Below are 14,030 nucleotides of genomic sequence, written 5' to 3' on the forward strand. Positions count from 1 at the left end.
GGTGTGATGTGGGTGTGAGCGGCCGGAACCTCTAGTACATAAAACACTCTACGAAGCCCATGTTCATAATGCATTAAAAATGTACTTATATCGCATTATAATCAGCTTGTAAAACTGTTTGATTATAGATACTGTCACATATTCATTGTACTTTATAAAAAGCATAACACATTATAAAGCATTATAATGACGTTACACAACGGGAGTGTTGTTTTCATGTGATTTTAAATAGCTATTTGTGTCATGAGTATATACAAGCGTGAATTATAATTATCGAAAAACAAGGTTGATTTTTCATCGCAAATAAAAGCTGTCCAACCTGTTGAAGCATCAGCAAAAGTATAGTTTGATGTGAAATATCATTCACAGATTGTGGAATAGTTGTCTGGCTACGCGAGACTAATGGTGTGATGACCAGCGTCAGGACAGTGCTGTGTATTATTGTGTTTTTGTGTATTTCTCTCAGTGTGTTATGTGTGTATTTGTAGGGGTGAGAGGTACATGGGTCTATGGTGTGATGACCAACGACAGGGCAATGGTGTGGTTCTCACTCAGTTTGGACTTTACTTTGAAGGAACGTTCAGAGACAACAAGATGACCGTAAGTACTAAAGCAATATGTCTTCTGACCCTCTGCAGCATGAAAGTCATGTTCCATCCAAATCTTGTTTTAACCCATTTAGGCCTAGAATTATTGAATGCTTTAACCAGTGAAAAATAGCAGATATACAAGCTCACAGTAGATTTGCTATTTTTGAAAAAGTCGTGAAAATGTGTGCAAATCTTTCAATATATGTATTTTCAAAGCGAACGTTTGTAACTCAAATTTTGCTTCTGGGTGGTCCCTGGAACTAGATATTTTGAGATGCAGGTCCGTGGCCAAATACATATCATTTTGGGGGTCCTTCACATGAAAAGGTTTGAGAACCACTGACATAGTAGTCTCTCAAGAACAGGAAAAGGACCTTTTCTTTGACGATGGCTGGCCAGATTGCTGACATAGAAACATAGGTTTTTCAAAAAACCTTAGGAGGATTCAAAAGACACTTATTTTATAGAATCGGGTCAAAATTCAAATTTTCACGATTTTTCAAAAATAGCAGATCTACAAGCTCGCAGCGCGGCACTCGGTGCCACGCTGTGAGCCTGTATATCTGGCCAGGGCCACTGAGTGCTACAGACACCCAGTGCTCTAATCTGCCACACAAACACTGTTCAGGGGTCTGCCATGAGAACAGTCACACCACAGCAGCGTTACAGCAGTGTTCAACTTTTCGGGTGTCCATAACTCGGTGTCCATGTTCTGGTCAGCAGCAATATACAGGTGTGTTCATGTTTAGTGTGTTAACCCACCAAGGCTAATTCTTTGCATTAGTTAGATGCATTAATCAACAGTTAGTGATTTTGACTTAGGGTGGTGTCATATTTTTGTGTTGTTTGTTGTGTTGTGGCTCTCAGAGTTTGTGTGTGTGTGGGCCCAGGTATGTTAGTGGGTGGGTTCACTAGTGGGTTGTGTGTGCGCATTTCTCTCAGTGTGTGTGCGTGTGTGTGTGTGTGTTTCCAGGGTGCAGGTCTTCTAGTGTGTGACGACGACACAGTTTTCCAAGGAGAGTTCTCTGATGACTGGACCATCACTGGAAAGGTTAGCCGACATATTTATTAATCCATTCTTCATTCTGAAAATAGCTGATCTACACAATGCAGTATGTATCCCACAATATGTATCTGTGGGACCGAGTCAAACTAAATGCACAGCAGCCACATTGGACAGAAACCGTGCCTCTTCCTTTCTTCCCTCACAGGTCTTACCAATAATACAAATGAAGACTCCATTGACCATTCTGGTCAAACAGAGTCAGGGTGCTGATATTGTGCATGTTGGCTCACTGGAAACACTATGCTACACCATGGGTCTCAAATTGGGAAAACATGGTTCCGTGAGGGGGTTTCGAATGGCCCCTTATAATAATAATAATATACTAATTAACATTATAATTAAGCACTTTTCAGAACAAAGTTACAAAGTGCGTTCCAATGGCAGAATAAAATGCATTGCAATGAAATGGTATGGCAGTTAATAAAAAATAAAAGCTAAACAATTAAAAACAAAATAATACATAAAAAGTCTATGTGAAAGCCTTGGGTGTGTAACGTGCCATTCACACTGAGTACTAAATGGAACAGAGCCTTCATTGGTATCACTGGTAACATGTCCATTAGGCCTACTTATCCATTACATACTCCAGCGCTTGTGTTTCACTTCCCATGTCGCCCACCAGGGGGTAATGTCTCTCCCTAATGGAGACAGTGTAGACGGGGTGTTCAGCGGGGAATGGTCCACGGGGTTAAAGGTCACAGGAACCTTCACCAAAATCAACCTCCACGACGTGGACAATAAACCCAGGAACCCTCTCAGGTGAGTACTCTTATATATCGTCGTTGTCCGGTAGAAACCTCGTATCTCCAAGTTCCAAATTTGTACGTTCTTTCGCAAAGTAAAGCCCTGCTTCATCATACAAGGCCGTCGCACAAAAGTAGTGAAAACAGCAGATCTACAAGCACACAACGCCTCGCGGTGCGAGGCGTTGTGTGCTTGTAGATTGGCTGTTTTCACTAGTTTAAATCGATAAAATGATATGATAAATGCAAACCGAACGGTTTTGGACATACAAGGTTTTCACCCGACAACGACGATATATACTGTATGTATATCTCTTGTTACCATGTTGGTCCCTGTTTCCCAAACAGTGGGTCACGAACCATCTGTGGGTCACTCACGGACCGATTTTTATGGGTCACGGCTCGAGTAGAAATCCCATTTTCTTTTCCTACAAAAAAAAGAAAAAAAAAAAAAAGAAATGTATATTTAAAAAATGTTCCCCTCCCCAGATATCATTTTATTTTTTAGAAACAAAAAAGAGATTTGTGAATTTTATGAATTTTCAAACAAAAAAACAAACACAAACAAAAATAGAAGTGTTGTGAGCTTGTAGATCTGCTGTTTTCACTTGTTTGGGTCCCGGGCAAACATCCCATTTCTCTTTTGGGTCACAGGCTAAAAAGTTTGGAACCACTGATGTAGGTGACACCTTCGACCAAAACAGTAGCTTTGGTGCACGATCACCACCGCAACACAACACGAGACATTCATTGTTTTCTGCTTGTGTTTAGTGTAAGGCTAGTTTCTGTGCGTGCTGCAGTTTCTTTGACTGTAAAATGATCTTTCTCTAGACCATGCACTGAAAGAAAGTATTAAAATAACTGTGTGTGCGGGGGCACGGTGGCGCAGTGGTTAGCGCTTCGCCTCACAGCTAGAAGGTCCTGGGTTCGATTCCCACCGGGGGACGCTGTGGGTGCTGGGTGCGTGTTTCTCCCTCCGCGTCATCAGCGCCCACACCCTAGGTGGGGTCGGCGATAGGGCCTTTCTGTGTGGAGTTTGCATGTTCTCCCCGTGTCTCCTAGGGTTGATAACCTCACAAAAACATGCAGTAATCCTGGTCTTAATAATGCCTCCCCCTGGCCAGCCGGGGCGCTTGATGGAGGGGAAAGGAACTGGTTGGAATAACGTGTTCCTTCCACGCGCTACGTCCATCCCAGGGAAATCCCCCCTGTCAGGTGAAAAGAAACAACTTGGACTACTCATGCATTGAAGGAAGCATGAGGTCAGTCCGTTGTCTCCCCAGGCACGGCAGAGGGAGAGCAGAGCCCAGGATTACATAGGCAATTGGCACTGGGTGAAAAATGGGTTGCAAAATCGTGGGATAAAAATTATAAAAAAAGATTATAAAAAATAACTCTGTGTGTGTGTGTGTGTGTGTGTGTGTGTGTGTGTGTGTGTGTGTGTGTGTGTGTGTGTGTGTGTGTGTGTGTGTGTGTGTGTGTGTGTGTGTGTGTGTGTGTGTGTGTGTGTGTGTGTGTGTGTGTGTGTGTGTGTGTGTGTGTGTGCGCGCGTAGAGAGGTGGGTGGCAGTGCGGTGCGTGCAAGTCAGAAGTGGCAGTGTGTGTTTGAGGAGTGCTGGAGACGCCTGGGCTGTGGACTCACTGGAGACCTGAACACTGCCTGGTCCAACATCGCTGTCACCATCACTACTGCACGCAGAGAGAGGTGTGTGCACGCACATGCACACATACACACACACACACACACACACGCACACGGACAACCAGTCAGCTAATATTCCAGATGTTGTGGTTATTGAAGTGCCTGTATGAGACATAACTAGCCTGCCCTAGAGCAGTGGTTCTCAACCTCTGGGTCGGGACCCCCAGAGGGGTCCCCAAATTATTTTGGGGGGTCCCCAGATGATTACCTTCATGTGCAACATTGTTTTCTCACTCAACAGTAAACAAACCAACATAAAGTTTAAGTGTATAGAGGGTATCTGCACATTTCTTAAGTGACAATTTAAGGACATTTTAATACCTCTAAAATGACAAATTAAACATTGTCCAAATTGTCAAATATTAGAGGCAGAAATTGTAAAAAAAAATAGCCGATCTACATGCTCACAACGCCTCGCAACGCAAGGCGTTGTGAGCATGTAGATCTGCTATTTTCACAATTCTACAAAATGTAATTCCTCAACTCTTATTTTGGGGGTCACGGCCTGAAAAGGTTGAGAACCACTGCCCTAGAGGAAGCCTTTATTATCAACCACTCCTAAATACCATCTCATAGCTAGGTTATAGGTGCAGACTAGGTCACATCCACTGACTGGTTGTCCCTGTTGTAGCGTGTATGTCCATAACAATTACTTTTGATGAAATCAAATGACAGAAAAAACAAACAAAACTAAAAGAAAATGACTATAGTGTTTCAATTAATCCAATGTAGTTATTATGTAGTTACAAGATCTTGTTAATGCTTTACCTTTTTTTAAATATATAATATGGCTGTGTGTGTGTGTGGGTGCGTGCGTGCGGCCGTGCTCATGTAGTCCAAAACTCAGCAGATCTCAGATCAGGGTTCTGGAGCAGCTGGAGTTCATTCCTCAACATGAAGAAGCAGTGACTGCTGCAAACTATGACAACATACCAAGATACCTGGCCAAGGTATGTCATGTGTGAGGAAAATAAAAAATAAACCGGCCATGTTTGCTTAAATGTTTATCAAGGTTTTTATCATATTTTTAACAAAAAACTAAAAAGAAATAGCACCTGAGCACAACACACGTGCATATGTGTGTGTGTGCGTGTCTGTACGTGGCACGTGCGTGGGTGTGTAGGCATGTGAGACTCCTCTCCATCCTCTCGGCTGGTTGGTGGAGACGTTAGTGACATCATACAGGATGACCTATGTGGGCGTCGGCTCCAACCGCAGGCTCCTCCCACAGGCTGTGCAGGAGTTCCAGTCCTATATGACACGCCTCTTCAATATAGTCAGGTACACCTCCTCTCCTTTCCTCCTCTCCTATCCTCCTCTCCTTTCCTCCATAGACATAGAAACACAGATATAAAAAGCTAGATACCTCATCTGATCCGCCGCTGCAGTTCATTGGCGCGACTGGTAAAACAGGACTGGCGGAAGTGCAGAACACATGAAACTGTGGAAGACACAAGGGAATCCGTATGCATCGTTTTCATCATATGGGGTGCCAACTTCACGCAGATATCGCTTCCACGTGCGTCACACATATGCAGTGTTGGGCAGTAACGAATTACTAATAATATATTACTGTAATATTATTACTTTATCCAGTAACGAGTAGTGTAAGGTATTACTCTGCCAAAAACGGTAATATATAACGCTTTACTCCGCCAAAAAAACACCTCGTTACTCGTTACTTGTGCCTCTCTGGCAGGAGAGGAGAGCAGCGCATCATGCGCATGCAGCTGCTTAATTGACGGTCGTTAACTTCTTTTGAAGTCCTCTGAGAGCCTGGGTCAACTTGACACAGTAGCGCAGCGAGTCGTAGATTGCGTTGCGACACACACACACACACACACACACACACACACACACACACACACACACACGGGTCAAAATTACTGACGGTTTTAAATTTGTATCAGGCTTGTAAATGCACTGATCACGGCTGTCAAATAAAGCTTGTTTGGCTGATTGGAGACTTATTTTTCCAATAAATTGGATTATGTTCTAAAAGGAGCTGGCTAAACAGATTGTGTCGTTGTACCCTACATCTCTTTTCTTTTGCGGGGTAAAAAAAAAAAAAAAAAAAAGTAATATAACTTAATATATTATATATTACTCTTGATTCCAAGTAATAAGTAATATAATATTATTACTTTTTCCAAGGAGTAATAAGTAATATGTATTAAACGATTACTCTCCTAAGTAATATTGCCCAACACTGCACATATGGAAGTTACTAGGCCAATCAGAGGCTGGCAGGTGGGGGCGGGTCTTTTCATACGCAGCCTGTAAGAACAGCTGAGCTGTGCAACTGATCACGGAAAAGACGCTAGTTGTTGCACGTCGCTCCAATGAACTGCAGAGGCGGATGAGGTATCTAGTGTTTCATATCAGTGCTTTCCTCCTACATGACACACGTACGTGTGTGTGTGTGTGTGTGTGTGTGTGTGTGTGTGTGTGTGTGTGTGTGTGTGTGTGTGTGTGTGTGTGTGTGTGTGTGTGTGTGTGTGTGTGTGTGTGTGTGTGTGTGTGTGTGTGTGTGTGTGTGTGTGTGTGTGTGTGTGTGTGTGTGTGTGTGTGTGTGTGTGTGTGTGCGCGTGCGTGTGCGTGTTCAGGTTTCTGTTTCCAGGGTTACCAGATGAGGGGTGTATCATCTCCGATGGGCTCCCTTCCCCCCCAACAGACATCAATGAGACCACACAGCAGGGGTCAGTCCGCATGCACACACACACACACACAGACATTTGAAGTGGCATTTCTTACTCTGCCTTGTGGGAACGTGCATGCCCAATTTCACCAAGATTGTGTGTTCATGGGCGCCTACTGGTCCTGGCGACATTTGCCGCATGTCACTCCCTGTCTCTCCCCCCATTTCCTGTCAGTCTACTGTCCTATCAATAAAGGCATAAAAGCCCAAAAAAACAATCTTTAAAAAATGAAAAAGATTGTGTGTTGATGATTTGAGGCAAAAATCCTGCACATTTTGGAAGCCAATTATAGCTAATCACGATGAAATATGGAATATCGGACAGATCCATGTTTATCACATGACTGTAGAGATGCTGTCTACCGATTTGCATGACTTGTGTACATTGTGTACAGAAATGTGTTTTGCAAACATCCGCCTCATGGTGGCGCTAGAACAGGGCCATGTGAGAAATGGTTCAGAGGTTCTGAATTGGCATCCAGGGAGTGTGTGTGCGCACAGTTTGGCCACGACTGGGCCAACAGCGTCGGAGATTAACTGGTAACAAACTAATGGGGAACATTGATTCACATTGATTGTGAATAATAAAATATACAATCAATCTATCAGAATCGTCACACCCAAAAAACTAAATTGCATACGGGGAACTACAGCAGTGTTAATGGCCATACTGTAACTCGGTGACCATTGCTGTTATCAGTGCAATAAAGGGCTGGATTTGAAGGCTGAGAAAGCATTGAAGGATTGAAGTATCTCTCTCTCTCTCTCTCTCTCTCTCTCTCTCTCTCTCTCTCTCTCTCTCTCTCTCTCTCTCTCTCTCTCTCTCTGTCATTAACAGGTGTATGGTGGTCAGTAGTTCCAGTCTTCTCCACCAGGTGGTGCTGTCTCGTCTCTACTCTCCTCTGTTCACTCTGTACTGCCTGGAGGAGGAGAGAGGAGAGGCTGCCTATTGGCACACAGTCATGTCACTTAACAAGCAGCCCGACCAATCACTGCTCAGCTTTCTACAAGTGAACGAGTGAGTTGAGGATGCACAAACACACGCGCGCACACACACACACACACACACACACACACACACACACACACACACACACACACACACACACACACACACACACACACACACACACAGCACACACAGGGCCATGAACCAAATCCAGATAAATACAAGTGTGCATACCCATGGGAAGTAGCCCACCACCCCTAGTTCCTGCCCCATGGCTATGGGTGTGTGTTGAGATTGTGACTTGGTCTTTGGTGTGACTCTTGGACACATAAAACACTAACAGACAGACACGGCTTATTTGAGCGCTTGTTAGCGCTGCCATCAGTAAACTGAATCAATCAATTAATCAATCTGCAGTGCTTGTGTTTTGCTGTGTTCAGCCAGGCAGAAATGAAAACAAGTTAGAAAGAAAATAGAAGTGAATTAGTAAGTGTATAGGAAGTAAGGCAGGGTGATATTTGGAAAACCTTTGATATTCGATAATATATTGTTGAATACCTCAATATCGATATTACTCACAATATTAGTAAAAACAATTGCATTATATCGTTTTTAATGTTTGTCTGCTTTAGGTCCACTGCCTGCCTAACCCAGATAATGAATAGCATATCCATGCATGCACATTGCACAGTACACATAGAATAAAGAAATGAAATGCCTTATTTCCATTTTCCAACAATGGTATTGAAATAACCACACCTGGTTACAGTATAGATGGACTGCTTTTTGCATGTGCTACGTGCATGCATAGTGTATTTTAATTAATTTGACACATACACCAATACCTCAATTTCAAGCCTTCTTCGTCGGTTTGTATACGTCGCATGTTGATACTTCGAAGAAGGTACATTTTCAATATATTGCCCAGCCTTAATAGGAAGTGAATTTTGTTTTCTGTTTATTTTCATAGTAGATGGCTATTTTCTAACTTAAACAGATAAACAAGTCCATTTTTTCCATTGCTGTTGTGTTTGGTTTGTGTGACAGAAAGTTCTGGCCGGTGTCCATGTCTGTCCTCGGAGAAAAGAAACAGGTGAGACCATTGATATTATAGTAGATTGCATTGATATTAGATTAAATTCCATTAGACACGAGAGATTATACACATTTACATAAAATTAAATTAGATTACTTACATCCATTCATCCCTTCAGTCATCTAGCTATCGCTCATGCACCCTGTCTAATGGAAGTGAGTGTGTGTGTGTGTGTGTGTGTGTGTGTGTGTGTGTGTGTGTGTGTGTGCGTGTGCGTGTGCATGCGTGTGTTCTCAGATTGTGTCCAGCAGTAAAGATGTGTCTTATGTATCAGCTGTGGAGTCATTACAACAGATCAGGTACAGTAGATGTTATTACGATATTCATAAAATGTGGAATGAATGTAGTTATTAAAATGTGGAATGGATGTGTTGTGACAATGTCATCATTTTGTTCAACAACAAAAAAATCTATTTGTACACTTGGGCAGACTTGACACAATAGAGGCTTGCATTCATTGAAGAATTGATAGAAAGTCCACTGCAGGTTTGATTGGGTTTCAACTTAAAGATGCATGGTTTATATTTCTTCCTTGTTTACAAAGATGCATAAATGATCTTCCGCAGGCAAGGTCTAAAGAGACCTGGGGGGGGCACACTACAGCCATTTGTAGACACGTCACAGCCAATTCTTTAGTTCATTTACAGGATTAACTTTTAAAAGGTGGAATTAATGTAGTTTTACAGGAAAATAAACTACAAAATCAGCTGAGAGGTTTCATGCCCATTTCAAGCAAGTTTCTGAAATGTCAGCAGAAGAAAATGACAATATTTCCATTTAATGTTTTTTTCTCCTACCTCGTATTGCTCTCTCTGTCCTCACCATCACCCTCTCTCTGTCTCTCTCTCTCTCTCTCCAGTACTACATTCACTCCATCAGACAAGCTGCTAGTGATCCAGAGGTCATTTGAGGAGTTGACCCAGGAGGTGCAAACTCTGCTGTCACATGACTTCCTGTGGTCCATGGATGACCTCTTCCCGCTCTACCTCTATGTGGTGCTGAGGGCCAGGTACACACACACACGCACGCACGCACGCACGCGCGCACATACACATCCAGGAACGTGTTGACAGGTTACCATGGTAACCGATAGCCGCCGAACTGCGGCGGCCGATGGTGAGCGAAAATACGTCCTTTCCCATGATGCCTCGAGAAAGCCACTGCTGCCTGACTTCCACTTCCTCATTCACATCCATTCTATCTGTTCCAGGGACCCCCCAGAAGAAAATATTTGATTTTTAAAAAATGGCAGATCTACAAGCTCGCAGTGAGCTTGCATAACTGCTATTTTTCAATAGTTAAAACATAAAATAATTCTAGGCCTAAATGGGTTAATCTGTTGTGTTTTCAGGATCAGGAACCTGGGAGCTGAGGTGAGTCTGATAGATGACCTGATGGACCGAAACCTTCAACATGGAGAACTGGGTCACATGTTCACTACACTGAAGGTAACGCACATACTGTGCACACACATACACACGTGTATAGTGACACATAAATGTATTTTCACAGGTGTTAAACGCATACCGGTATGTAAACTAAATCTTTCTTTCTTTCTTTCTTTCTTTCCTTTCTTTCTTTCTTTCTTTCTTTCTTTTCTCCGGTAGGCCTGTTATTTTCAAATCCAACAGGAAAAGGCCTAGTTGGGTGTGACCAGGAAGTGGCTGCTGCTGATTCAGAGATTCTCAAAGAGTGGTCTGAGGGGTTCCAAATGGACCCTTAAGAGTCTTTAACTCCTAAGAGTTATGGGGGCCTTATGTCAACATTATTATACTTTCAAATGTTTCATTAGTTTGTATTTTAATTTTGCCTTTGTCTTCAATTTCAGTTTATTTACATTAGTAAAAAAAAAAAACACTTAGTCACTTTTAGTTTTTTGTATTGGGTAATATGGGTATTTGTCAGGGGTGAGATAAAAAAAAAATAGGCAAAACCATATTGTCTAAAAACAATACCATTGTATTTAAAAAATAATACCCAATTAAAACTGGCACAGGTAAAAAAGGAATATATATTTCATATTATGCACTATACAAAATACTATTTTATATTAAATAAGACTGACAAAGACAAAAACTAAGGACATTTTCTGTCTGATTTTAGTTAGTTTCAGTTAGTTTTGTAAACACACAATACAGTTTCACTTACTTAAAACAAAGTAAGTTTCTGTTAACAATAATAATAACCTTGCCTAATGCATTCCAAACTGGTGGTCCTTAATTAAAAAAAAAAAAAATTAAAAGGTTTGAGAGACCACAGGTCTAATTCATAGACAGACAGTCATGGACGCCTCAGCAGAAAATAACAGTGCATTATTCATGTCTTTCTATGAGACTTTGGGACCATAATGTCTGAAGGTGTGTTCAGACCAGACCAAGATGTTTGTTTGAGTGGCATTATTGCATATAAAGTCAATGAGGAGTAGTATAAAGTCCGGTCAAAAGTCTTCTGGGCAGCTGGGCAGGGAGGGTGTCACTGCATGTATTCCTACGGGAGGAGTAGGGTGAAGGCTCTACGTCTTCCCGGTGGGGGCTCCTCACTGGCAGGTGAGTCAGTAGTATATAACAGCAGTGACAACATACAAATGTGTGTGGGGAGGAATCAATTGGCATTAACGACTAAATCGTTATTTGAGTCAACAAACTGCGTTCTATTTACCACCCTGACATCTTACAGAGCGGGAGGTCCAGTGGTGGGAAAAGTACTCTCATGTTTTACTTAAGTAAAAGTATCTCTGTTATAAGTAAAAGTACTGAATTCTAAATTTACTTGAATAAAAGTACAAAAGTGTTGGTATCTAAATGTACTTAAAGTCCCGTTTCACAATGTTTTCAAATGTATAATTAAATTGTATACAAATCTTTTGAAAATAGCCGAAAATAAAAGAGCTTGTAGATCGGCTATTTTCAAATGGCCGAAATGTGAATAGGGATGAAGCGGTTAATATGCGTTTTGTAATAATAATCCAAATCTACAAAGTAACTAGTAACTAAAGTTTTCAAATAGTTGTCGTGGAGTAAAAGTATAATATTTTCCTCTGAGTTGTAGTGGAGTAGTAAAAGTATTGAACATAGGAAATACTCCTGTAAAGTAAAAAAAAGGAAAAAAATCAAACTTGTACTTAGGTACGGTACTTGAGTAAATGTACTTAATGTACTTACTTTACATCACTGGGGAGGTCCTGGTCAGTCGTCCGGCCATTACAGCTCCTGGACAGGAGGAATAAAACCATGTAGTTGACCAATCGTTCTGCATGCACAAATAAGTGATTAGTTGAACCCAGCGACCAAAATGACATTTTCGCGTCTGGTCTTGACACACCTTAATACAACATCATTTATTAGTATCTTATTATATTCACACTGTGACTTAAGTCATTCCATGCTGGTTTTGGAAAGTGGCCCAGACATATTTCATGTATTATTAATATCTTTGCACTGAGCATATTTTCAGTGAACCTATTTGGGTCCAGTTAACTGACACATCGGCAGTGTCTCATTTGCAAGGAAGCTTTGAAGTTAGGAAGCATTTGTAGGACACAGGGATGCTTAGGATTGTCTCCTTACGGATGCTTCCTAGTTGTACATGCACACACGCATAGACGCACAGTCACTATATGGATACTACTTTTGTACTGTTAGATGTTTCAAAGGGAGAATTAAGATGGAAATGAAAGATATATATTTATGGAAATAATGATTTGAGAATGTTAGACATATTTTAAAGGGATCTGAAATTGTATACAGAACATGAAATGTAAAGATATATTTTTGTTGAAACACTGTCATATGTCTGGGAGAAGAATAACAAATATATGATTGATACACAATTTCAATGATTCAATTTGTTATTCTATTTACTGTAGTGACTCTCACTTTCTTAGTGTAGTGGTTCTCAAAGTGGGGTCTGGGGAACCCTAGGGGTCCTTGGATGGTTTCTAATGGGTCCCGGCAAAAAGTAGCTGATCTACAAGCTCACAAAGCATGGGCATTACATTTAGCTTGACTATTTTCACAATATAGTTGCCTCACTATGTCATTTGACAATTTGGCCAATGTTTGACAATATAGTTGTCTACTGTCATAGTAACATACACATTAGTGTTCACATTTAACCAAATGGACCCTTAAAGGTGATACACCATGCATTTAAAAAGTATTTATGTCATATTGTTTATGTCCCAAAAACGTTTTTCAAAAGGTTTGAGGCTAAATTACCACTCCTGAATAGAGAGCCTCTGATTTTTGAATGGCTCTCAGAGCATTTTCAGCTGCAGTACCACCTTTGGCCTGAACTGCGCCACCCCCCCAAAAATCCTTTTGAATTTTTTTTTTTTTTTTTTGATGACGTCACAATCGGCAGATGACGTCACAATCGGCAGCAAATCTGGACAGCCTGTTTTGAGAACCCGTGGGATACTTTTAACCTTCGCCTTCTCAAAACCAGAGAAAGAATGTGAGGATAGAAGGTGCTAGTGGGACCCCAAAAAAAGGTTTTAAAATAGGAAAAGTGAATTTTCATGGTGTATCACCTTTAAGGGTCCATCTGGTTATATCTGTTCAATATGAGTTACAAATGGTTGAATTAACACTGTAGATTTTACTGTGCAATGCATAGAATGTAGCCTACTGTTTTTGAGTTCTAAGAGCTAAAAGACTTACTTTATTTTTTTCATAAGATTAATACGTTTGTATTTTTGTAACAAAATATATATAACTAGATATCAATTATTGTATCTATAATTGTGGGATATTAATGCAAATTATTTTCTGTGATTAGAAAATTTAAATAAAACAAATGAGTGAAATAAAAAAAATAAAAAATATGGTGATGTGTATAAAGTCAATGACTTGTAGTAAAACAAAGTATGAAGTCCGAGAGAGAGAGAGATTTGTGTGATTTTCCAGGATGAATGACAACTGAACAACTGTCCAGCAGACATTGTAGTCACATGCATGCTGTAACTATGGTCAGATAGGCACCAATGTCAGAGCTACTGGATGTTTAAGATCAGATTCTCAGTGCAGAGGTTACATGTTCAAATCTCAGTCCTCCTACATTAGTACTCCTGTTATAGAGGACATTTTCAAGGTTATAATACAAAAAGAGTACTCCAAAGCTCTACAAAACACCGACATAGAGAGACATTGTAGTGGTCTATCAGACTCTCAGTGCAGAGGTTCCACG

The 14,030-nt window shown here is 41.0% G+C and overlaps 1 protein-coding gene across 1 annotated transcript in view; it reads left to right on the forward strand.

Moving 5' to 3' along the window:
- LOC308308228 (alsin-like) overlaps window positions 1-13,586 on the forward strand; it is a gene marked incomplete at its 5' end in the record, with an annotated part of 38,512 nt that extends 24,926 nt beyond the window's left edge. Inside the window, 13 exons of the mRNA XM_080753592.1 lie at window positions 489-600; window positions 1,564-1,641; window positions 2,279-2,415; window positions 3,954-4,103; window positions 4,936-5,050; window positions 5,224-5,381; window positions 6,707-6,799; window positions 7,637-7,816; window positions 8,795-8,840; window positions 9,081-9,142; window positions 9,703-9,852; window positions 10,195-10,291; window positions 10,451-13,586. Coding sequence (XP_080609718.1) covers window positions 489-600; window positions 1,564-1,641; window positions 2,279-2,415; window positions 3,954-4,103; window positions 4,936-5,050; window positions 5,224-5,381; window positions 6,707-6,799; window positions 7,637-7,816; window positions 8,795-8,840; window positions 9,081-9,142; window positions 9,703-9,852; window positions 10,195-10,291; window positions 10,451-10,486 — 1,414 coding nt within the window. The 3' untranslated portion in view covers window positions 10,487-13,586. The remainder of the gene's footprint in view (window positions 1-488; window positions 601-1,563; window positions 1,642-2,278; window positions 2,416-3,953; window positions 4,104-4,935; window positions 5,051-5,223; window positions 5,382-6,706; window positions 6,800-7,636; window positions 7,817-8,794; window positions 8,841-9,080; window positions 9,143-9,702; window positions 9,853-10,194; window positions 10,292-10,450) is intronic.
- Window positions 13,587-14,030: the final 444 nt, after the last annotated feature.

Source organism: Nannobrachium achirus (genome assembly GCF_963921795.1).
Source record: "Nannobrachium achirus genome assembly, chromosome: 22".
NCBI lineage: Eukaryota > Metazoa > Chordata > Actinopteri > Myctophiformes > Myctophidae > Nannobrachium > Nannobrachium achirus.